The sequence below is a fragment of the Scardinius erythrophthalmus genome (genome assembly GCF_964197995.2).
Source record: "Scardinius erythrophthalmus genome assembly, chromosome: 21".
Classification (NCBI taxonomy): domain Eukaryota; kingdom Metazoa; phylum Chordata; class Actinopteri; order Cypriniformes; family Leuciscidae; genus Scardinius; species Scardinius erythrophthalmus.
Window position 1 is genome coordinate 25037816 of NC_138241.1, and position 24357 is coordinate 25062172.

Consider the following 24357-nt stretch of genomic DNA (forward strand, 5'->3'; position numbering starts at 1 on the left):
CTTGTTAATTGTTACTACTAATTGCATGTTAATTAAGGGGATTTACCTGCTCAAAGAGTGTCATGGCAAACTTCTGGTGAGGGATGCAGTGTTTGGCTGTGCAGATGTCCTCCTTGGTCTCATCAGAGATGTGAAAGTGGATCCTCATGAGGATATTCTCCTGCAAAAGAGAATTATTGCTAAAATATTAACACTTAGTGTGCTCCAATCAAAATCCAACTGAAGAGAAACAGTGTGTGTCCTGCATGCCTCATGTTAATTGATTCTCACTGTCCAGTGGGTGAGTCTGTGGATAACTCTTTTGGCTGAGGGTTATGGCTAAAGAAATTGGGTTATGGGGGGATTGGGTGGGGGGGGTGTTCTGCAGGGAAATGTTGAAAGTTCAAGCATCTGCCCTTCACCAGTGTCTCCAGTCTTGCATAACGGCCAGACAACAATAGTGGTTAAAAGGAAAAAATTTGCATTTGCAGTTTGTGGTTGCAGTTCTTACTGGTCAGCACATTGTACAATGTTGCTAAACCAGCAGTCGAGAGGGGCTGAGACAGGGAGCCATTCTTTATCTTATATGTTATGATGCTATGGCCTTTAAAATGAGCCATTAGGAGGAAATTAATCACTGTGTAAAATAGGAGATGTCTCTCTCTGTGATTACAAAAGATTACAGCGTCAAACAGGAAGGTTTACTTTTCAGTGGATCGCATCGCAGCTATCTGTACTATCAATCATCCTACCGAAAACTGACATGGAAGCAGACATGCAAGCAACAATGAAAGGAAAAGACTGAGACAGAGATATAGTTACAGGGCCAAGAGGATAACAAACATCTTCCTTCTACTTGCATTGATGGACTCAAGACACATGTCATAAGCTGAGCTAACAATGTACACAAGAAATATTTAAGACAAAGCAATATCCTCTTCAAGAAAATCTACCTCATCAGCGGAGAGTACAATGTGGCATGTGAAAGCATACTAAAAAAGATGGAAAGAGCAAGGACATAGAGGAGAATAGGAGGAAAAGCAGAAATGCTTTAAAGGGGGACGAAGTGAAAGAAAAGAGTGATGGTAAAGAGTCAAGAGCCCTTACGAAACACTCAGCTGCGTCATCCATAATGCCAAGCTGGAATCGCTGCTCATCCTGGAAGGTTTTGGCCAGAGCGCAGCGGAGAGCATCAGAAGGCAGCACCTTCTCACTGCTGAACTGGAACTGCGCAAAGATGCTCTGAAAAAAACAAACAACAGCTTTCCGTTAATGTTAATCAAAGAGAACATTACCAACACTTTGCCACCCAGTTTCTTTAAAAAAAAAATACACTCTTCACTGGGCCAGTACCCTTAAAAGGACCCCTACAAGGTTCATAGTAGTACCTTACGTATATATATTACTACTCTAAAGCACTAATATACACTTTTTAGGGACAGATAAGGTACAATTTTTGCATATGTTTCAAAAAATTATAAAGTGGGCTTTAAAAGGGCACCTGGGAAAACAATTTAAACAAAAAGTTGTATGATTTTGAAACCTTTTAAAACATGATGATATAAAATAAATAAGACATGTTTAAGATTCTGCACTATTCAAATAAGTAAATGATGTTACAAATCAGCAAATAACAGCTTACAGTTTGGTTTGTTCCACAAACACTGCATTTGAATGGCTTCAGAATACTTTTAAATGTAGCCAATAATCATAACTTTGTATGCTTTGTATGAAAAAGAGCAGTGACATTCTTAAAAACATTTTTGCTTGTTTTACAGAAAAAAGAACATCGCATGTGCGACATGCGAGTGAGTAATTGAATGAATTTTCATTTTGGGGTGAACTATCCCTTTAAAAGCAGTCTCTTTTCCCCTCTTAAGCCACATTTAAACCCTGCATAATTAAGTGTCTCCTGGTATATATGAACACACCTAAGGTTTCCCATGCTGTAAGAAAGCAAGACATGCCTGTCTGCAAGACTTCTGTGCTGATATAAGAAACTCTTCAGTAAACAGAGTCATTACGGGATTAACATCTTTGCGGTTTGAAGCAAGATATACCCTGGACTTATGCACTGACAGTGAAACATACTGGAATAAAGTCAGAGAAACACAGACAGCTGAATACAGAGGCAGTATTATACCCATGAGAGAGAGCGGACAGGCTGACAGACATATTGTCCCAGTCCTGTGTGTGAGAGCAGACAGGCAGCCCCCTACTGCACTGGCACAGGGCTCAGGAGAGAGCTCTCTAATTTCCAGCTGAGTTATTGAACATTTGATGGAAAGCGCCAATGGCACTCCTGAACATTAAAAAGGAATCTAATATAAATTGAGAGGGAGGGAGAGAGGGACAAAAAAAAAAAAGGGACGGAAAAAGGAATGGCACGGCAAGAGTTGCATACCCACAACACTGCTTGCCACGCAGCTCTAGTTAAACACATGACGGCTAGTTTTTTGACACACATCTATTCCTTAAAATGCTTTACCATATACTTCATGTCTTAATAGTACATAAACATAATACAATACAGGTTAAAAGGTCTGCCAACAGCACAAGAGATAAAGCAATGTCTGGAAGCTTTAAACTTTAAGCTTTAAACTGATTTAACAATGATTTTGTGTTTTGGAACAAACATTCAATGTTTTTTAATAATTGGTCATTTGTGCTTTTTGACAAAATAACTAGGCCTAAATAATCATAAAATAAACCATACATATTATGAAAATAATTAAACTAAATGGCAAGTGAATTTTTGTCTTTGGTTCTCATTTGAGAATGAATAGTGGTTACAAAAATTTGAGTAACTTGTGCAAACAAAACATGAAATAAGTCCTTTTTGAATGCACAGTGGTGTAATGGAGTTGTTGGGTGCTGTTCTTTATAGACTTACCGAATGGTAATCAGTTAGGCTAAACCAACATAAAAAAATAATAATTACTGCTTAATGTCATTCCAAACCTGTATGACTTTCTTTCTTTCCACTGAGACATTTCTCAAAATATCCTCTTTTACGTTCCACAGAAGAAAGAAAGTCATACATGCTTGGTACAACACGAGAATGAGCAAATCATGACATTTTGGGGTGAACTGTGGCTTAAAAACAAAAAATGTGTGACTATCTACAACAACAACAACAACAACAACAACAACAAAAAACCCTGTGTAAACCAGATTATCTCTCTGCTTCAACAATAAAGTTCACTATTTAATGTTTCATAACACTTCAGAATCTTAAAGCATACACAGATGGTAGAAACGCATTAGGCTTCAAATAAAAAAAGGAAACTACTGAATTAGAAAAGCTATAATGGAGCAGAGATCCCAGTCAGCTCCATGATTTAAATGCATCATGAATAATGTTAAAACCTGATGGGCTCAGTGCTTTACCTTCAGAGCGCAGAAGATGCACGAATCTTCCATGCACTTGTGTGTGGTGAGCTGCCGGAAACTTCGCCGAAAGATATCCAGGTGCCAGAGAACCTGTAAGAAAAATGAGAAATTAGACCAAAGCAATGTTTACATAGACCTCTGATCTTTGAAGCTGACTGTGCATGATACAAAAGCTCTCTGAAAGACAAGGTTGAATCAAGCGTCAGACACTTCTTCAAGACACCTTCTAAAATGCCTAAGCACTAAAAAGCACTTGCTGCTATGCACCGCCTGCAGTTGACTTTCCACCCCTTCTTAAATGTCTCTCTCAGGAGGGCAAGACATCTTAAGAACAGAAGCCAGTATGGAGACAGAGATTTTGCAAGCTGTATCTGATGCTGACAGACACCTTTCTTCAACAATCTCCTAAATTCAGCTTTCTTGACACCTCGTAATCCAATCTCATCCAATCACATGAGAGAAGCAATTATGTCTTACCAATCAGGTGTCAAAGATCTGATAAGCCCATGTGATTTATCCAAGAGTTTGAAGAAACAGGGAGCAGGTTACCAAGCAGAGGAAATTCTGAGTGTGAGATGAAGTGATGAGCATGCTTCCCAGCTTTAGTCTTTCATCTTGAGGAATGTATGCATCTTCAGAAGAAGGATGATGCGGAATGTCAGCGGAACAAACAAAGACCTGCTAGCTTCCTGCCGGGCAGCTTGCACGCACGCACAGACACACAATCATATACACCTCCCATCTGGCCATGCCCAGGAGGCTGCGGAGGGCCGTCCTGACCCCACCTGCCTGCCATGAGCTGAGACTGTGTGCCATGGCCCCGCTGCTCGTCCGGCACATCTACACGCTTGCATGCTGAATTATTGAGAGAGCTGTCAGTCCCACTAAACACAACTCAGTTACCCAAATGAATCTGCTGTCAAACTTCACCTCAACAGATCTTAATAACTCTAATAGTGATAAACTCTGTCAATAGCTATGTTTCCATCCGAAGTTGCTAATTTAACTTATGTGCAAAATTGGAATATCGCATAAAACATTTGAAAATAAAGCACCGTTTCCATCCAGTGAGCCAAAGAGAACAAAGTCGTCACTTCCTGATAAGTTGGCGCTAATGATCACTAAGAAAAATGGAAGTTGCAGCAGTAGGAGAAGCCACTGTGTATATAATAATTTTGTATATAATAAATTACTTGCGCCTCAGAACACGCGGACGAAATGCAAAGATATTTTGCTTTCGGAGGCAGATGTCTGCTGTTTGGGAACACGGTTGTATAAGACAGTTATGGGAGGTAATTATACTGAACCCCTTTGACGACAGACTTTGCTCAGGCATTTCAGAACAACTGCTGGTTAGTCCTGTTATGCCGTCTCATTGCAAAGTCATGTCTTTTTTGACGCGCATCGAGGAATTTATTCAGTAAATGTGTTTTCGCAACAGTTTATGCTTGTTTTCTTATTGGATCAAAAGTTTATCTGACTCAATTGAGCGTATACGTTTTTAATGCGCATTCTTTTAATTTTTGCGCACTATCCATCCAGTGTTTTTTTATTCAATATCCCAAAATGCGCATAAAAATGGTGGATGGAAACATAGCTAATGAAATGTAAGACCTACTTAAGTTTCAATCAAAAATCTTGTGCAGAGCTGTGTGTTCGCTTTACTTTGAAAAACCCTTTAAAAATCTGTAGTGCTGACAGAATAAATTTTAGATAGTAATTTCAGACACAAATCAGAAACATTGTTTGAGTGCAGTTGGGGCATTGAACGTGTCTCTGCACAATAAAACTCCACTGCACTCAACAGCATTGATCTCTAAGGTCATTCAGCTCACCCTATTTGACCTTCTGCTGATGCTCTTTGCATGGCAAAAGGAACTGTAAGGCAAGTGAATAAATGCTTGAAATGCAATGCAGTCTTAGCTTAAACAAAGCTTAAATGTAAATGTTTGCCCAAAAGAGAACTTAAACAGCACTATCACAGTATCCATCTGGCCTTAGGAAGTAATTGTTTAGGAAAATCAACTGGTGAAGGTTTACACCTATTTAATTGAAATAGGTATATATATATATATATATATATATATATATATATATATATATATATATATATATATATATATATATATATATATATAGAGAGAGAGAGAGAGAGAGAGAGAGAGAGAGAGAGAGAGAGAGAGAGAGAGAGAGAGAGAGAGAGAGAGGTTTTTTTTTAAATACATGTTTATTATGTTATGTTGATGTAACCATATATTGAGAATGTCACAAATCAGTGGTTGCTTGAAAGATATATATATATATATATATATATATATATATATATATATATATATATATATATATATATATATATATATATATATATATATATATATATATATATATATATATATTTTTTTTTTTTTTTTTTTTTTTTTACATGTTAATAATGTGATGTTGACAGAACAAAGAACAGTGGAGCAACCAGACAGTTTAGAGCGCACAGGCTTGCAACGGGGGACAAATGAAGCTAACTTGACAACAACAGTTCCTATATCAATATTTTAACGAATAGAAAATAGCCTTAAATAAGACATGCCGGAATTGTGACCACAAGAATGGAATCGTGAGAGTCGAAAAGATTTCCACTCCTAATAAGAACATGCTGAAAGTTATGAACCAATCTGCAATGCTTTGCCATGTGAGCCATCATTGTCCGGCAAGTGCTAATGAATTTATGGTTGTCTTGTAGTTTTTCCTGTATAATTATAACAACAGGATAATTTGATACTAAAAAAATAAGCAATAGTTTTAAATAATTGTAAAATATTAAATAATATTAGGTACACTATAAAAATATTGATATGATAAAATGATGATGTAAAAACAGTTTTATTTATTATACCTTCAGGAGATAGGTTGGATAAATAAAAAGAAATCAAGCAAAACAGCTTTTTTTTATATTACAACATATCAACATTAATATTGTTTAATACATTCTAACTGCACTGAAGAAGGAATAAACAGAACCAAACACCTTAGACAATGATATAAAGATATTTTCAGGACTTTTCTAACAATAAGCAAATCCTGGTCTCTGGGTGTATGTACGCAGCTCTGCAGACACACAGGGACATTCTCAGCCAGTGGCCATGGACTAGCTAGTGTGTCCATGTCTCAAGCGGTCAACATCAGGGCACAGTGTCCCCTTCTATTGATTTGACATCACTGATTTGACACTCAAGTTCTGGGAGCTTTTGACATGCCATTGAGTTTGCCTCTGAGAATGTCTAACAACAAAATCCAGCTTTTCAACTGTCCAGTAGAGTTGTATAGTTGTATGGGATGCGACTGGCCGTATTGATGAGAAGCCTGCAGGACCTTACAAATAGTACAGGTGTTCGCTTGCCAACCTGGGTCACATCTGCTCATTAAAGCAATGTTCTGACTCACCGTCATCACTGAGGGGAATGTCAAGCCCCTGTAAAGGGACAGTTGAAACTAAAGACAATTTGACGGTTGAAAAAAAAAAATCATAAATATATGTGCAAAACAAATAAATGCCAGCAGGATCAAGGAAACTTTAGACAATCTTTTAAGAAATGGTCTTTTTAGATGAAAAGCAGCTGAAATTAATAAACTGTGGAGATTGTCATTGTGAAATACATGAACTGCAATAGGACGTTGCTTGAAAGATTAGTTCAATAAGAGCGAGCAAAACTACACGAATCCCCAAACTGGACAGATCAGAGATAGCCCTCTGCAAAGATGGACACCACGGCCCATCACTAACCAAATTACACGCTTCAGATCCAGGGAACGGAAAGTAGACAGGAGGCAGAGCTGATGAAAAAGAGAGATAGACTGAAACGGAATGAAAATTACTATGACTGACTGAAACTGAGTTACTTTCTTCAGCTCATCAAACATTCAAATAATGTGAGCGGTCATGTGAGGACTTTCCTTCACAGAATGTGACCATTTCACACCATGTGCAACATGTTTATTTCAAGAACAAACCTGACCTAACAATTTCAGGGTTCAAAGTGAAGAATTATTTATTTATTTATAATTTTTTCTTTTTTTAGCTTGCCAGCAGTTCAGAACATTATTTATATTATAGAATATACTTGTGATATTTTTATATGAATATATATAAATTTATCCACAGTATTAAACCTGTATTAATAGATTAATAAACCAGTATTAATAGATTTATCCACAGTATTAAACGGCCTTCACCAGCCTAGGGCTGTCACAGATATAGATTTGTCTGTGATTTCTGAGGAAACTTGTTTCAACGCTGTCGCAATAACCACAATATTGTAATACCACGATACTGACAAGCCAACCATGGAGGATATACATTTAGGCTCATTAAATAAAACAGTTACAAATTACAATCATTTTCTATTTTCTGTAAATTGCTTAAAAAAATACTTAAAAAAAACCCCACAATTAATATTTATTTATTTTCATTCACGTCCGACTGTTTGGTTACCGCCACTCCTGGCAGCTCAGTCCAGTCAGTCGCCATTGAGCTCCAAGTATAACATGTGCCCTACCACTCTCGTTGCAAGAAATATTACATGAATTAATTTAGTGTAATCCTATTCTAATGGACGTTTTCTTTTACTGACCTTCGCTGGCCGCTCAATACGACCAGCCACTGTTGACTTAATCTTAATTTTGTTACATTTTAAAGACTTCATTTTACATTTGCATTTCAAGTATATCAAGATGTTTAGATATACGTTTTGGAAAACAGGATTACTGTTTTCACCCCCGGGTTTTGCCATATTGTTAATCTTCATGGCAACAGACAATCCAGCCGCGACACTCCCTCAAACACCCAATCCCCCAAACCAGTCATAACTGACTGGCTAATTTGTAGCTTTAGACATATTATCAGCCAGCTAAGCCCCTTTATTTCCATATAGCTGATTATACAGTAATCCAAAAATAGAGGGTGAGTAATGGCAGGTTGCTGTGCAGGGTAATTACCGGCCAGGACAGTGTGCGTCTGACAGTTGTTTGTGGGGTCTAGTGCAGACAGTGCTTGAATCATCACTAAATCTAACGCAGGCTCCAACGAGCAGCACAATGGATAAAAGGCACAGTGGTTTCTGTCTAATGGCGCTCATGCGAGGAGAGCTACGAGTGAAGAGCCAGTGCACCGTTCCTACTGCTGCCATATGCATCTAGCCGCTTGACTTGTTGCTTTAAATGGCTAATCATGAGGGGAGCACAATTTTGCCCATGAGAGGAAGCATCTATTGAGGTCACGCAACACACAAGTCATTAATTAATGAAAGAATATGCAAAATATTTATCCTTGCAGCCTACAAAGCAAAAGTAGATCCGAACAGTTGATGAAAACATCTCGGCAAGCTCATGTGGGTTTTCCTCCAAGTGTGCAAAATTTAATAGAGACCACACTGAGTCACTTGATGCATCTGAGATACATCCCTAAAAGCACCATATAAAGACTAATAATTTGTGTCAAAAGTCATGTGTTCAACTGAGAAACTATTTGTACTATAAGTCCCTGATCAGATTTCTGAAATTAAAAGGAGGTAACATGTAAGATGTGTTTATAGCATGAACATATGTCGTCCTACCTGTAGAGCGCTGTTCAGGAAGCAGCTGTTTTGTCCCGGCTCGTTGATGAGTCCTTTGCTGGGGGCGATTGATGTCATGGTTCGTGGGGTGAATATGCCCTGTAACCCACTGCTGCCAGATGCAAAATAGTTTCTTTTCCATGACATGGTGGAGGAAATCTGCGCAAACTCTAAATCGTCCCTCCGCTTAATCTCGTGTTCATCTTTCCAAAGCCGAGGGGAAATACATTAGTGTTGTATCCAAAAGATGCAAATATTTCTTAAAGTTCAATGGTCTGTTTTTGCAATTCAGAAAATATAAAATATATACATTTGTACTGGGGAAACGTTCATCCAATGGTGTTGGCTTCTTGTTGTCCTCTTGCATCAGACAAAAAAAGCAAATGCTGCCTCTTGGCCTTATTAACTGCTCTCTGGGACTTGGTTGTGGAATTTCACACTACTATACTTTTGGGTTGTAGGAGCTGTGGTGATCTTCACAACTGCGTTCTGTGCTACACCATTAAACAGAAGCAACAGTGTGCAGACTGACGGCAAGAGTCTTGTCCTACTTGTAAACAGGTCACAAGGCGTGAATCTTCACAACACTGTATATCTGAAAAAAATAAAAATAAATAAAAATGTTAACATCTCACACTCAATCAAATTTTGTTAAAAAAATTATTTTGTTAATCATAAACAAATTTCCTAATATTTCAAGGTTTTCCATGACCATAGGAACCCTTAAAAGGATAGCACACCCAAAAATGAAAATTCTGTGAAAGTGAGCATAGACTCAAAACAAGTAAAACACAAACAGTAACGTCTTAAGACCATAGCTGTGAAATTTCCTATACAATCTGACTCAGATCTCATCCTGCTGACTAAAATAACACTTGGGAGCAGACAAGGATTTATTGATTTTATTTGACCCTTTTCTTTAAAATACGATACAGCTTTGCACCATACATTATAAAAGAAACAAAAAAACCAAAGTCAGGACAACACACTAAATACCTAGGGCTTATTTCCATTGTGGTCCCAGTCAGGGATCTGTTATCTGTTTGTCCCACTCCAAGCCAGCATAAAGAACATCCCTTAGCTGACTGTTGATGTCCTGCACTGACACATGACTTACAGGTCGACCTTCCAGACACAACACTCTGACATAACTCAACAAGTGATTAAATAATCACAGGTCTTAAACCACTCTCCCACTGGTGGCCTTAGCTATGTTAGCAGCACTCAGCCAGCCTGTGCACTTGCATTATGGTTAGAAAGACGTCCAAAGAAGACCACATCCATTGCCTGCAACATTTAGGTTTTACATCGAACTCCTGGCAGGAAGTTTAAAAGCCACAGCTTAGAACCGTTCCTCTCAAGAGTTTAGCAAATTTCCATCACCGTCTGATGTGCTTTTAACGAATGCAGACTTGAGGGCAGTTTTCAAGGAACGCAGAATAAAACAAGAGAGGTGGGAGGACCACAGACTGACAGGAAAAGGCAGAAAGGAACAAAGATGACAAGAGCCGAAGAGAATTGATGAACAGAAGAAAAATATTTACAAAGAAAAAGTACTGATTGAGACTGAAATGTAGAAAGTAATTCTAGCAGGATGTGTGTTTATCCAGCTGTGAGTCACCGGCTGACCTTACACTGCTGATGTCACTGGATTCCGTGTCTGTGTTTATGGCTTTGAAACCACATTAACGCCTAAACTCGCTCTTAAAATATGCTTTGCCTATAAACAACAGGGTATAATGTCCTCTTTCAAACACTCATCTGCATTAGTCTTTCAGACAGATTTGTCAAAGCTTTGACGGGAAGCAGTGACCATGTGATGAGTAGGAAAGCTAACTGATAACTCTCTCCAGGTATTACTGACCTCACTGGGCCATGCAGCCGAGCAATGTTAAAAGTGCCACAAAGCTTAAAAGTTTACTTTCTTTGGGGAATTCAACCAAAAAAAAAATTTGCTTACTTAGATGTCTCTGCACATTTATCTAGGATAGTAGAAAGTACTTTAACATTGAAGACATCACAAAAAATGTGCACTTATGGCGGGTTCTTTTTCCCAGGTAGGCTGTGTACTGTGCCTCTGCTTGGTCAGTAGGGGGTGAAGTAGGTCGAACGGCAGGTCAAGCAGACAGATTATCTTGATCAGACGGTGGATTATCCTGTCTGGCAGAAAACAGAACTGGCAGCGTCTACTGTAAGGTCCTCATTAGCTCCCAGACAGTGGCTAAGACTGTCTTGCTGGGCACTGTAGTATGTTCTTGTAAACATGGTTTTGGTGAACCACAAGCAGATAAACAAGCATGTCTCAGAGATTCACTCAATGTCCTCAAAAAAACCAAAAACATGGATATACTAGGGGTGTAATAAAATATCGATACACATGAATATCGCAATATTATATTTGGCGATATTATATCGATTCTCAAAAACACGGTCGATATTTGTTTACCTCCAAGATTCACGTCCGTGGCTTTGTGTTCAGTTTAAATCGACCGCTAGATGGCAGTGTAATCTCAGAACGTAACTTGAAGGGGAGAAGCGCAAGAGTGCATCGCTAGCGTTAGCATTAGCAAACCCAACTCATAAGACTATAGAATTATACCAGCTCCCGCCACAGTGCTCAGAGCTGAAGTGTGGATTCATTTTGCTTCCACCATAAAAGGTACCACTAAAGAGATCGACAAGAGTCATGTTTGCATGTTTGGATTCCGCGCTGCTGAGCGTTTAGATTTGCTCAGGTTTTATGCATATGGTGGTGTTCTTTATGACAGTTTAAAAAAAAATAAGAAATTGCAATATATAGCCTTTCTTACATAATTGCAAGATATTGTATCATGATGCATATCATATCACCAGATTCTCGGTGATACACGGCCCTATAATATACACGTGGATTGTTGTTTTCTAATTATAGAGAGGTGTCAAATAAAATGCAATTCATGCCAATATGTGTGTGTCTAATGCAAGCCTCTAATTACATATCGTCACCTTCCAAAAAAATAATTGCCTAAGTCAATTTTTGACAAAAAATATTTTTTTGTGTTTTCTGAGAAACCTGAAAAAATGACTTGGCCAATTATTTTACGAAGGTGACGATATGATGTTTTAGCCTGTCTTAAGCTCCACCATCACACGCTCCACTCACACTCAATCTCTGATAAACAAGCACTAGTTCAACCACCAGTTCACCTCATACAGACAAACAATGCTGAGCACCAAACAGCCTCTGCAGGCCTCAAGGAACAAGAGATCTAAGAGAACAAAAGTCAACTGCATCAACTTCATCTGCAATACGGAGCAAATCATCATGCAAGCAAGACCATTTCCATTTTAGGAAAACCACTATGAGAAGCCAAGAAGCCGAAGGTGATGGATCCCCCGACCAAATCTAACATAAGGTGTCACAGGATTATTCCTGCAATAATAGCCTCTGCCGGGAACAGCGATGCCCATTTAGCCATCAGGGGTGAGAGAATTCCATCCCTCCCAGCCACCACCTCTGACGCAGCTATCTGACATTTTCAATCCAGCAGGGCACATTTGTGGCACTAATGGAGTCTGTAATGTCTCACTGGCGAGAAGCTTCACACCTCAGTCTGACACCGACCGCTTTGCCAAACCTTCACTTGAAACAACAGTGAGAAAATATCCAACAGGGACAAAAGCTTGAGGGAAACATGTCGCCAGGCGACAGTGCAGTTGGATGAGCCTGATAGTCCTGGCACCCCATTTCTATTACTGAAAGTGAATGATAAACAAGCAAGCTATCTGGCCAAAGCTTCTCTACAGTTTACTTTAGTGAAAGTGATTTAGAGGCTGTTTCGTCAGAGGCTTTTTGCCATCTTATCATCAGATGCCAAATGAACAATGCTGTTTAGACAGATAGTGGACAGGCTTGTATGCGGCAAAAGCTATGTTTGGGATATTCTCTGTCCAGATAATTATATTAATAAGACATAACTCTGCTTACGTAATCAGCCTTAACCTACTTATTAAAGGCCGCTTATGGAGTGCAAAAGGACAAGTAAACCTTGAATGTTCACGCTAGCGGCTTGGGTTATTTTACCGTCTGAGAGAAGTTAAGTAGGGCGATAGGAAACAGAAACAGGCCCATCCCTGAATGATACACTCTCCACTGTCTCCATCAGACCCAGGCTGACATCATCCCGCAGCAGGAGCTCGGTGCTGAGGAAGCACAGGTCCAGGCTGAAACACAGTTATTTTCCACTAAACAGAAATAAGACAGGGTGGGTTGCGGTTGCCATGGAGACCAAGACCTGGTGCTGTTTTTGGAAGGATGAGGTGCAAGCACATAGGGTGGTCAAGCACAAGATACAGCCAGGCACAAACAGAGTCCTTATGTTTCTATGCACTATTCCAAAAATGACTTAAAGGCGCAGTAAGCGATTTTTAAAACATGCTTGTAGCACCAAAACACACTTGTAGCCAATCAGCAGCAAGGGGCGTATATACTCATGATGGGGGAGGAGAGACAGCTCAGTGCACAAGACAGACATTAACAGAACAAGGGAGATGGCAGAGAAAATACAAAAGAGGAAAAGGCCAGGGAATATAACTTTTAAAAGAAGGGTTTCGATCAGGCTGGAGAGACCTTAAGGAACGTGAAGGACTAAAAACTGACGCCGAGGTTGCTTTATTTCTTCTTCATACGTAGGATTCGCTGTGTTTCACAGAACTAAGACATGCCGACTATTGCTTGAATATACTCATTTGTCATCTTCGCTTGTTTGTTCATTTGCATTATTAATATTATAAGTCTGGAATGTCTAAACTTCCTCCCCCATCTGTTTTAAGCATCGGCTCCCAAAGTGTGTACGAAAAGTGAGAAAACATACTCCTAATATGTTTTTTCTTTTTGTTCCACTTTTAGTGACAGCTATAACCCCTTAATCTTGTAACATTTGTAATAAATTAGTTACTTGGACTATAGTGTTATGTAGGGGGCTGTTCATGAAAACATGTTTGTTTTTTTGGGATGGAAGGGATGACTTTGCCATCGAAGGAGTAGAGGAGCTAAACAATTAGACATTCAACATGAATTAACATTGTAACACATATTGCTTTCACTTATTGATGACATCATGCCCGGTAGGCACCGCAGTTTCCGCAATAGTCATTGCCTGTGTTGAATAGCATATATGTGAATGTGATGGGGTAGAGGTCCTTTTGGGTAGGGGTGTATTTGTTTTGATGATTTCAAAAATCAACAGCGCTCACCAGAAATTGCTTGCTGCACCTTTAAGAATAAAAAATAAAAAAATTAAAAAAAAAATGTTATACAAAAGATACTGAATAAATGCATGCCATGACATGGCATAGATCACATACCAAGGGATCAGAGGATGTGACCCATGGTTGGAGAGTTTAGTCATTCTCCTGTAAGCATGAGCTAGTGAGCATCACTTTGCCCTGGCACAAGCAACTGCATTTCCCTCGTACCATCTGTGAAGCTTTGAGGCCACCTGAATCTGGGCCAGTACGCTACAAGCTCTCTCTTCACAGCACAGAGTAAGACGGAGAATGCAACCATAGGGCAAATTTAGCCTGTCAGTTCACCGCAGTCACATCAGGATTAGCTTCAGTGCTGTAACTAACACAAGTTAATGAAACTTTTTTAATAATTTTTAATAATTTTTAAATAATCTGGAGTGTCATTTCAACAAATCAATCTATGCAAATCATTTTTCTGAATATGCATACATCCCAGCTAAAGAGCCTGTAAAAGCATAGTCAGATGAGTTGGATGTCCCATAAGGCCACAGAAACAAAGGAGCCATCCAATTCAAAAAGTTGAAAACAAGCAATGGCAGAAAACTGCAGGTCAGCTATTTTCAAGTCTAAGTAAACAGTTCCCTTACGAGAACGTTCTCTCGTACTGCGTTGCAAACGCTATGGGAAAACTCCTTTTCTCGAGAATATTGAAGCCTTTATTTTAAAACGCATTTGCTACAGCACAGGCTAGAGCATCAGACCCACGTGAGTGAGCTGATAGGCTGTGCTGTGGGCAACTGCACGAACCAATGGCGGATAGACAGAAGCGCGCGAGCCAATCAGGGCGCTTGGCGCTCTGTCACTGTCAAGCGCGCGAAACTACACGTGACCATAACATATAAATACAGATAGAATCCGCCATTTGACAGATTTAATCTCCTTCAGCTCGACTCACCTCGTCGCTGATTTTCTCCGGTCGTAAGAAGCCCTCGTCGTGGAAAAGCCGTCCAGCGGAACAGCTTCGCATCCCGGCATCTCGCCAGCTGAGCGTTTCCCTGTGGCATCCGACGAAAAATTATATCCTTTTCATTGCATATTTATCTAAAAGAGCAAACCGCTGTTTTCACAGCGCGGCATAATGCCTCTCTCCATCTGTGAGAGCTGCGGGGTCTCCCTGCATGCATCCGACGGACACACCCAGTGTGCGGCCTACCTCGGCCCTGAGCACGCCGAGGCAGCGCTCATGAAAGGCGGCTGCCAATTCTGCGACGGGATGCCTGTCTCCGTTCTCCGTTCAAGGCTGTCTTCGACGGTGACCGATTCCGCCCACCTTCCGTCTTCGGCGCCCCACGAGCCCCGTAGGAAGAAGCGGCGCGATCAGAGGCGTCCTGAGCGCGGTGAGTTTAGCGAGTGCACGCCGGGCCTTTCTCCTCGTGCCTCGCCCACGCCTTCTTCGCCTGTCCTGTTCTCTCGGAGCGAGCAGCGCCCCTCGTCTGAAGCGGCTGGACTCGTCTCTTTCGGCGCATCTCCGGATGACGTCGATGACGCACTTTCTATGGCGGCATCTGAGAGCGAGGATTGGTCGGGCTCCGCGGACCCCGCCCCCCCCTCTCAGCTAGAGTTTTCTGATACTCGAGCGAGCATTGACGCCGAACTTCTCCGTGTCATGTCTCGCGCTGTTGACGAGTTGGGACTCGATTGGCTTTCTCCAGCTGAGCCCGCCAGAAGCCGCCTCGATGAATGGTACCTGCCGGGGCGCCAGCAGGCCCCTCGTCAGTGCGCCGCTCCATTTATGCCTGAGGTTCACGAAGAGCTCACAAAATGCTGGCGCGCGCCCTTTTCAGCGCGAACGCGCTCATCCGCCTCTTCTACGCTCTCCACTGTTGACGCGCTGAAGAGAAAGGATATGTGTCTCTCCCCCCACTGGAGGAAGCGGTCGCTGCACACTTATGCCCCCCCACTGCAGGTAGTTGGAGGTCTAAGACGGTGCACCCTTCTAAGCCGTGCAGAACTACTTCGGCCATTGCCAGCCGCGCATACGCTGCCGCCGGTCAAGCCGCCTCTGCACTTCACGCCATGGCGACGCTTCAAGCCTTCCAGGCCAAACTTCTCCGTTCCATGGATGAGTCAGGCCCGGACCCAGACACATTTAAAGACCTCAGGAGTGCCACGGATCTGGCACTGAGGGCCACGAAGACCACCGCTCAAGCCCTGGGCCGCAATATGGCCAGCCTAGTGGTAATGGAGCGCCACCTCTGGCTAAACTTAACCGAGATCAGGGACGCGGATAAATCTGCCTTCCTCGACTCGCCCGTCACAGCCTCAGGTCTCTTCGGCCCATCTGTCAGCGGCTTCGCCGATCGCTTCACTGAAGCTCAGAAGGCTTCCAGCGCCATGAGACACTTTCTACCAAAGCGCTCCAGCTCAGTCCAACGGCGCCCCAAGAGCACGCCGCGACCTGAGAAAGTGGTGTCCCAGGTCCTCCAGCCCCGCCCAGCGGCTGAGACCAGTAAGCACATGAAGCCAGCGAAACGGTTCCCGTTCCCTAAGCGCCAGGGCCAGCGGCCGAAGCTGACGCTCGATCACGAGCCCAAGAAGCCGTCCTAACCGGCACAAAGAGGGGTCACTGTCCCGCTGCGGCCGGACCAGCCCCAAAAATCGCTCGACTACTGCTCACGGCTCCCTCTTCAGTTCAGGCGGCTGCAGCAGTTCTAAATGCAGTTCATGGGCCCGTCACATGTCACGCACCCCTGCAAACAAACGCTGTTTTAACAGCGACCCACACAAAGCACAAATCGAGCATAATTTCTCACATGCATACATGTCAGTCCGAGCCCCCCACTCTGGGTGTTCCAGATATGATAATGCCTCTAGCTCTGCGGGCTCTAGCTTGGCAAGCTATCCCCGGAGTTTCAGTATGGGTGATGAACATCATAAAGCATGGTTACTCGCTTCAGTTCGCCCGCAGACCACCGCGTTTTCGCACGGTTATACAAACCACGGTAAGGGGCACATTGAGTCATGTCCTCCGCACCGAAGTGTTAAGTCTGCTGGCGAAAGGGGCCATCGAGAAGATCCCCCCTTCTCTGAGCGAGTCAGGTTTTTACAGCCGATACTTTCTTGTTCCAAAGAAAGACGGCGGCCTGAGACCCATTTTAGATCTCAGACATCTGAACAAGGCTCTCATGTCACGGCCGTTCAGAATGCTCACGACCAGACATATCCTGGCGCAGATTCGCCCAGGCGACTGGTTTTTCTCAGTAGATCTGAAAGACGCTTACTTTCACATTCAAGTGAACCCCCACCACAGGCCATTCTTGAGATTCGCCTTCGAGGGGCAGACATACCAGTACACAGTTCTTCCATTTGGACTGGCACTAGCGCCTCGTACATTCACGAAGTGCATGGATGCAGCTCTCTCCCCCCCTAGACAGCGGGGAATGCACATCCTAAACTACCTCGACGACTGGCTCATACTGACCCAGTCAGAGGCGGAGTCACATACTCACAAAGCCTGGCTCCTCAGCCATCTAGAATGTCTAGGGCTCAGGGTCAATGTTGCAAAGAGTGTTCTGTTGCCCAGCCAACGTATCACGTTCCTGGGAACAGTTCTCGACTCCGTACTTATGAGAGCATGGCCCACACCGGCCCGTGCTCTAACGATTCAGCAGCTCACGGCATCGTTCATAGAGGGCTCTCTTGTACCCCTCAGAACGTTTCAGAGGATCCTTGGCCTGATGGCCTCTGCATCATCAGTACTCCAACTAGGCCTACTGCGTATGCGTCCTCTTCAGCTGTGGCTGGCTCCTCTGGTGCCACCCCACGCCTGGCATTCAGGCCACTTGATTATCAAGGTGGACCAGCGCTGTGTTCAAGCCCTGGCCCCTTGGAAAAACGCCAGCTGGTACCAGCAGGGCGTAAGCATGGGGGTAGTTTCAGAGAGGAGGATGATTTCAACAGACGCCTCCAACTCCGGTTGGGGAGCTCTGTACGAGGGCAGGCCTGCCTCCGGCCTCTGGTCGAGCTCGGAGAAACGCCTACACATAAACTGCCTCGAAATGAGAGCAGTTTTTCTAGCCCTAAAAACATTCCTCCCATACCTGGCGGGACACCACGTGTTGGTACGGACGGACAACATGTCGGTGGTCTCTTACATAAATCGCCAGGGCGGCCTCAGGTCCCGCAACCTGTTTGCCATAGCCTCACAGCTCTTGCTATGGGCTCACACCAATCTGCGCTCGCTCAGGGCAGCTCACGTGCCAGGCACGTTGAATACAGGAGCAGACATGCTCTCTCGGGGCAGAGTTCCCCCAGAGGAATGGTCTCTCCACCCTCAGACAGTTCTCCTACTCTGGGAGGTCTTCGGGAAGGCAGAAGTAGATCTTTTCGCCTCAAAAGACAACTGTCAATGCCCAATCTTTTTCTCAAAGAGCAGGGATGCGTTGGCCCACGACTGGCCCAACCTTCCTCTCTATGCGTTCCCCCCGGTCTCGATGCTCCCTCAGGTCATCGAACGGATCAGGAACACGAAAAGCGCAGTGCTATTAGTAGCTCCTCTCTGGCGGACCCAGGTTTGGTTCCCAGAGTTGATGCAGCTGTCTGTAGCAGACCCGTGGCCAATCCCAGTGAGGCGCGACCTCCTGACTCAGGCCAACAGGACAATCTGGCATCCCCGTCCCGACTTATGGGCCCTACATGTATGGCCACTCAACGGGTACCCCAGAACCTCCCAGAGGGCGTCCTGAATACTATAAAGGAAGCTAGAGCTCCGTCTACCAGACGCCTCTATCTCAGTAAATGGTCAGTGTTTTCCAGCTGGTGTTTAGCTCGAGACCTCGACCCATACACTTGTGAAGTACCAAGAGTACTGTCTTTTCTACAGGAGATGTTGGACGCGGGTCGCTCCCCCTCCACTCTCAAAGTGTACGTGGCAGCCATTGCTGCTTTTCACGTATTGGAAGCCGGGGCCTCCTTAGGAAAAAGCGACCTTATAGTTCGCTTCCTCAGGGGCGCCAGGAGGCTTAACCCGCCTCGGCCACCGTCTGTTCCGGCCTGGGACCTCTCCTTGGTCCTGCGGGCTCTTAAGGGACTTCCCTTTGAACCACTTCAGTCAGCTGATCCTAAGTCTCTCTCTCTGAAAACCGCCCTGCTTCTAGCACTGGCGTCAGTAAAGAGAATAGGGGATTTACAGGCGCTGTCTACCAGCGCTTCCTGTCTGGAGTTTGGTCCTATTGACTCCAAGGTCATTCTTAGGCCAAGACATGGATATGTTCCTAAGGTGCTCTCAACTCCGTTCAGAGCCCAGGTTATTTCTCTGTCAGCTCTCCCCTCCTCCGAGGAGGATAGCGATTCTCTCATGCTTTGCCCAGTCAGAGCTTTGAGAATTTATCTGGAGCGTTCGGCCTCTTTCAGACAGTCTGAACAGCTCTTTGTGTGTTTCGGGGGCCGATCCAAGGGCCTCCCGGTCACTAAAACCACACTGTCCAGATGGATAGTTGACGCCATTGCCCTGGCTTACACCTCACTGGGCCTCTCTTGTCCCATAGGTGTTAGAGCTCATTCCACGAGAGGTGTTGCCTCTTCGTGGGCTTGGTCAAGTGGTATTCCCATTGAAGACATTTGTGCGGCGGCCGGCTGGTCCGCTCCGTCCACATTTGTGAGATTCTATAAGCTGGATGTCCCTGCTCTGCAGACATGCGTTCTTTCTGTCTAGACTCTGGCTCTGTGGATCCAGACTAGTTTTGAACCATGGTCACTTGGGTATTCCCATCTATAGCATATGTGCGGCGGCCGGATATCCGCTCCGTCCACATTGTTGAATTATAGCTTTAATGCCCTTGCTTGTAGCTACAGTTCTTCTGTCTAGACACTGGCTCTGTGACCCAGTCTAGTTGATATTGAACACACGGTTTTCACTTTGTGGGCTAAGTGACTGGCTCTGGCCAGATCCGATGAATTATAACTTTAATGTCCCTGCTTTGCAGTTACAGTCTTTTCAGTCTAGACTCTGGCTCTGCTGACCCAGGCTAGTTTGATATTAAACACACGGCTATCACCTTGTGGGTTAAATGACTGGCTCTGGCCAGTCTTTATTACGGATAATTGATGGGCCCGATGTTCGGTCTCTTTTTATCCTGGCTATTCTGTACTTCCCGGAACTCTGGTGAGTCAGAGCGGCCAAAAGATTAATAGCACGGCGTTTTAAATGGAAACGTTCCCATAGCGTTTGCAACGCAGTACGAGAGAACGTTCTCGTAAGGGAACGTACTGGTTACTTTCGTAACCTCGGTTCCCTTAGAGATAAGGGAACGAGTACTGCGTTGCCTTGCCGTGCTATTTTTCTTATGGCAGGTTTGTCGCTTCAGTCGATTATACCTGTCAAATGGCGGATTCTATCTGTATTTATATGTTATGGTCACGTGTAGTTTCGCGCGCTTGACAGTGACAGAGCGCCAAGCGCCCTGATTGGCTCGCGCGCTTCTGTCTATCCGCCATTGGTTCGTGCAGTTGCCCACAGCACAGCCTATCAGCTCACTCACGTGGGTCTGATGCTCTAGCCTGTGCTGTAGCAAATGCGTTTTAAAATAAAGGCTTCAATATTCTCGAGAAAAGGAGTTTTCCCATAGCGTTTGCAACGCAGTACTCGTTCCCTTATCTCTAAGGGAACCGAGGTTACGAAAGTAACCAGTACGTTTTTGTAGTTAGTATGTCATAGGACTGGACACGGAGTCCAGCGAGTGAATTTCGAAAGGTGGCGGTATTCTAGTTAGAACAGGTTCGATTTTTTTTTATACACTCACAAAAAACAATCCAAGTTCCGCACAATAAAGTAGTGCAATAAAAAAAAATGGTTGTCTATGTTTGGCTGCACAATGACGACTTTCATGCCATTATACCTGCAGGATGAAGTCAATGGACAGGCTTCTCCATCAGTGCACATCCCCACAGAACTGATCATCAGATTTAAAAATGTGTCGAATAACCAGCAAAATGTTGAAAAAAAAATGTTGCTCTTCACCCTGAAACCCGCAGGACATATATTTATTTAACTGAATTGCAGACTTTTGATTGATTTCACAATATCACTATGCAATATTATGATTTTTAAATGGTTTCAATTAGGGATGCTCCAATCGATTGCGAAACTGATTTGCTGCCTCGGTCATCTGCTTTCTCGGTCTCAGGGCTCAAGCAGCTCCGCCACACACACACACACACACACACACACACACACACACACACACACACAGAGAGCAGACAGCAATAGGGAAACTGAGCGTGTGTGATTAACTGCATCTGTCCTTCTTTAGATCCAAGTCATATTCGTGAAAAAATCAGTTTGCCATCAGTTGTCAAAAGTTGAAAGCGATATCTTTGTCGTAGTATAATTTCAACGTTTAAGGGGATTTCCCATGACTGGCGTCATGCTGTTCAATGCATTAAATCAATGCCAGTGATCTCTATGAAGTGAAACATTAGCATTACCCAGGTGACGTGTTGCTCATCAATCATTCAACACCTTTTTTCATTCATGAATGAATCAGCATTTTAGTTGAATGAACATTTTGATGACTCACTCACAGAGACAGTCCCTTGCCGCCACCTGCTGGCATAATATAACTGCACTGACTGACAGCCTGCAATTATGTTCAGTTTTAAAGTTTTGTAGGCTCTTTAATAAGCCAAAGTATCGTAATATGAATAGTGTTTTCAGTTAGGGTTAGGCATCCTCCTTATCTGAACCGTTAACATTGTTACAACATTTTTCATAAAACTCAGCACAAACAGTATACAGGAACTCTTAGCGCTCATTGCGTTACTGTGGCATTACTATCAACAGGATTTTTCCCAACGAACACTTTCTTTTGTGTGCCAAAGCCTGTTAGTGTGGTCTGTTTGATCTGAAGCTGACTCGGCCAAGGGTTTAGCCAGATTTCACATCAGTGCAATTACACATGTGACTACCAGAGCTGGGCTGCAAAGGTTTAGCAGCCAGTCTTTAGTCTTGAGCAGCCAGTCCACCTTTTTCCGAACGAGTCTACTACATTTTAAATTATGGGAGGCACTTTCAGTTTGGGGCACTTCCACTCAAAAGGGCCGAAACATTTTGAATATTAAGACTGCAACAAATAATCCAACAAACTCTTGGTATTTTAATGACATTGGTATCACAAGAATATCTGTGACAAAAGGTCTTTTCAGTCCCTGTGTTCATGAGAGGGAGTAAATGAAGAGATAATTAAAAATTTTGGATGAACTAACCATTTACAGTTTGGGAATAGTCATTTTGACACGCTTTCCTCAAAGTGAAAGCGCCAACAATTTAAAGTGACTCTCCCTGAAGTGAAAACATAATTTAACTCACCATATTGCGTTTTTAGGTTTGATGATTCAAAGCGTTTTTAGATTCTTTATTCTCATCAGGAAAGTGCATTAATCTGCCCAGGTGGCTTGTCTGTGTAAAAGAGATTCAACGAATGCCTGCATTGAAAGTGCAAGTGTACTGCATTAGAAAAAAAAAATCAAGTTTACAGATTTTCAGTAACAGTACTACATTAAACTACTATATTTAATGTTGAATATAATGTTTAAAAATGCAATGGGGCAATATTTGTGGGTCCTAATAAAGCAAAATTTTACCAGTAAAAAGGGGATTACATTATTTATAGGCTATGCATACTATAATTCTGTATTTTCAAGTTCAGAATGATGAATATTTTTATTCTGGTTTCACCATTGTTTTACTGCTTTAACGTTACCTGTTCTCTTAGGTTTTCAGCTATCCTAATTCTAATTTTATGTTAAAATTCGGTTTTATTGTTCAGTGACACACCTAGTCAATTGTTAATTTCCATACATATTTCAATTAAATCTTGAAATATTGTAAATTATACAAATTGTATGTACAACAAAGTTATTGAAAATTGTTTATGTTCGGAAATAAATCTGTTACATATAACATACTGGCTACTTCAGTGTTATAGTCAAGTTCCTCATGTCAACACAGATTCCTCCATGAGATAAAAATTAACTAAAAGGAAACGAGTAACTGTCTTAGAACAATAAGTAACTTGATATAATGATCTAGCAGCTAACGTTAGTTGAGGAGGTGCATAACTATAACAACCACACACTATTTAGGCACTCAACAGGTTTCTAAAGCAAGACAAAGGTTTTCTTCGAAGGGTTTCAAGATTTTTCTCTCACATTAAATCACAGCACACACGTTCAGACGTTAAACACTTGTTATATTGTCGCGTTCAAGTTGAACTTTCTCACGATGTACATAGCCTAACACTCTCTGAAACATCGATGCTGTATTTAAGTTATTAGCGCTGCCGTTTTCACCTTCTAACGTTAAGTTAGCTTTAGTTCGCTTAGGTCAAGCCAACATATTTCTATTAAACAAACATTTCTTCACAAGTTTCCGCACACGCAGAAACAAGTAACGATATACATGTCTTGTATGTGAAAACGACATTTCTTCTGAATGTTTCTCTCTGAAGCCTTCATCTACGTTCCCAGCTTTGCTCCATAGGGATTCAGGAACAATACTCTTCCGAACCAAATCCTGTGAGGAATGCCTGAGCTAACGTTATCTTCCTAAACTTTTCGTTTAAGAAAATGTTTGTAAAACTCACCCTTTTCTTTCAAATGTACGTCCATACAAAAGTTGTGAGTGGAAACCTCCGGTTTATTACTTGACAACGGGACCGTTAGTTTCAGTTACCGGTATCCTCTCGAGCTCCGGATTCTCCTCAGCACATAAATCACCGCGCGCGTTCATTGAGCTCTGTGATAATGCAGACACAGACCGGACGGGCGGGGGAGGGGTGGCGCTATTACCTGCAGCCCCTGCACCCCCCAAATCCCCCCCGACACACACTAAATGGGGGCGGGTGAACTACTGAGCAATGCCCACCCATGAAAAAGGATGCGTTTATGGATTTAAACACTCCATGAAATAATAGCAGGAGTTTTATAGCTTTTAGTCCATATATTTTAGCTTTGGGGGTATATTTACGACAGTGTACACTTAAATGTTGAAAGAAAAACCTACATTTTAACATGCATTTAAATTGTAGCCTATAGTCCCTCCCTTATATGAGAAAATACAAAAGTCAATTACTCACTCTGCATATGAAGACTTCAG

The 24357-nt window shown here is 42.7% G+C and overlaps 1 protein-coding gene across 2 annotated transcripts in view; it reads right to left on the reverse strand.

The window, feature by feature from the left end:
- The window catches only part of usp54a (ubiquitin specific peptidase 54a), a 43127-nt gene extending 19123 nt beyond the window's left edge, over positions 1–24004 (reverse strand). The window contains exons 1-5 of one of the 2 annotated variants that reach the window (XM_081350655.1): positions 23846–24004; positions 8976–9570; positions 3370–3462; positions 1087–1221; positions 47–160 (exon numbers count right to left, since the gene is read on the reverse strand). In XM_081350655.1, coding sequence (XP_081206781.1) covers positions 47–160; positions 1087–1221; positions 3370–3462; positions 8976–9122 — 489 coding nt within the window. In that variant the 5' untranslated portion in view covers positions 9123–9570; positions 23846–24004. The remainder of the gene's footprint in view (positions 1–46; positions 161–1086; positions 1222–3369; positions 3463–8975; positions 9571–23845) is intronic. The other variant, XM_081350656.1, reaches the window with a different exon arrangement.
- Between the last annotated feature and the right edge of the window lie 353 nt (positions 24005–24357).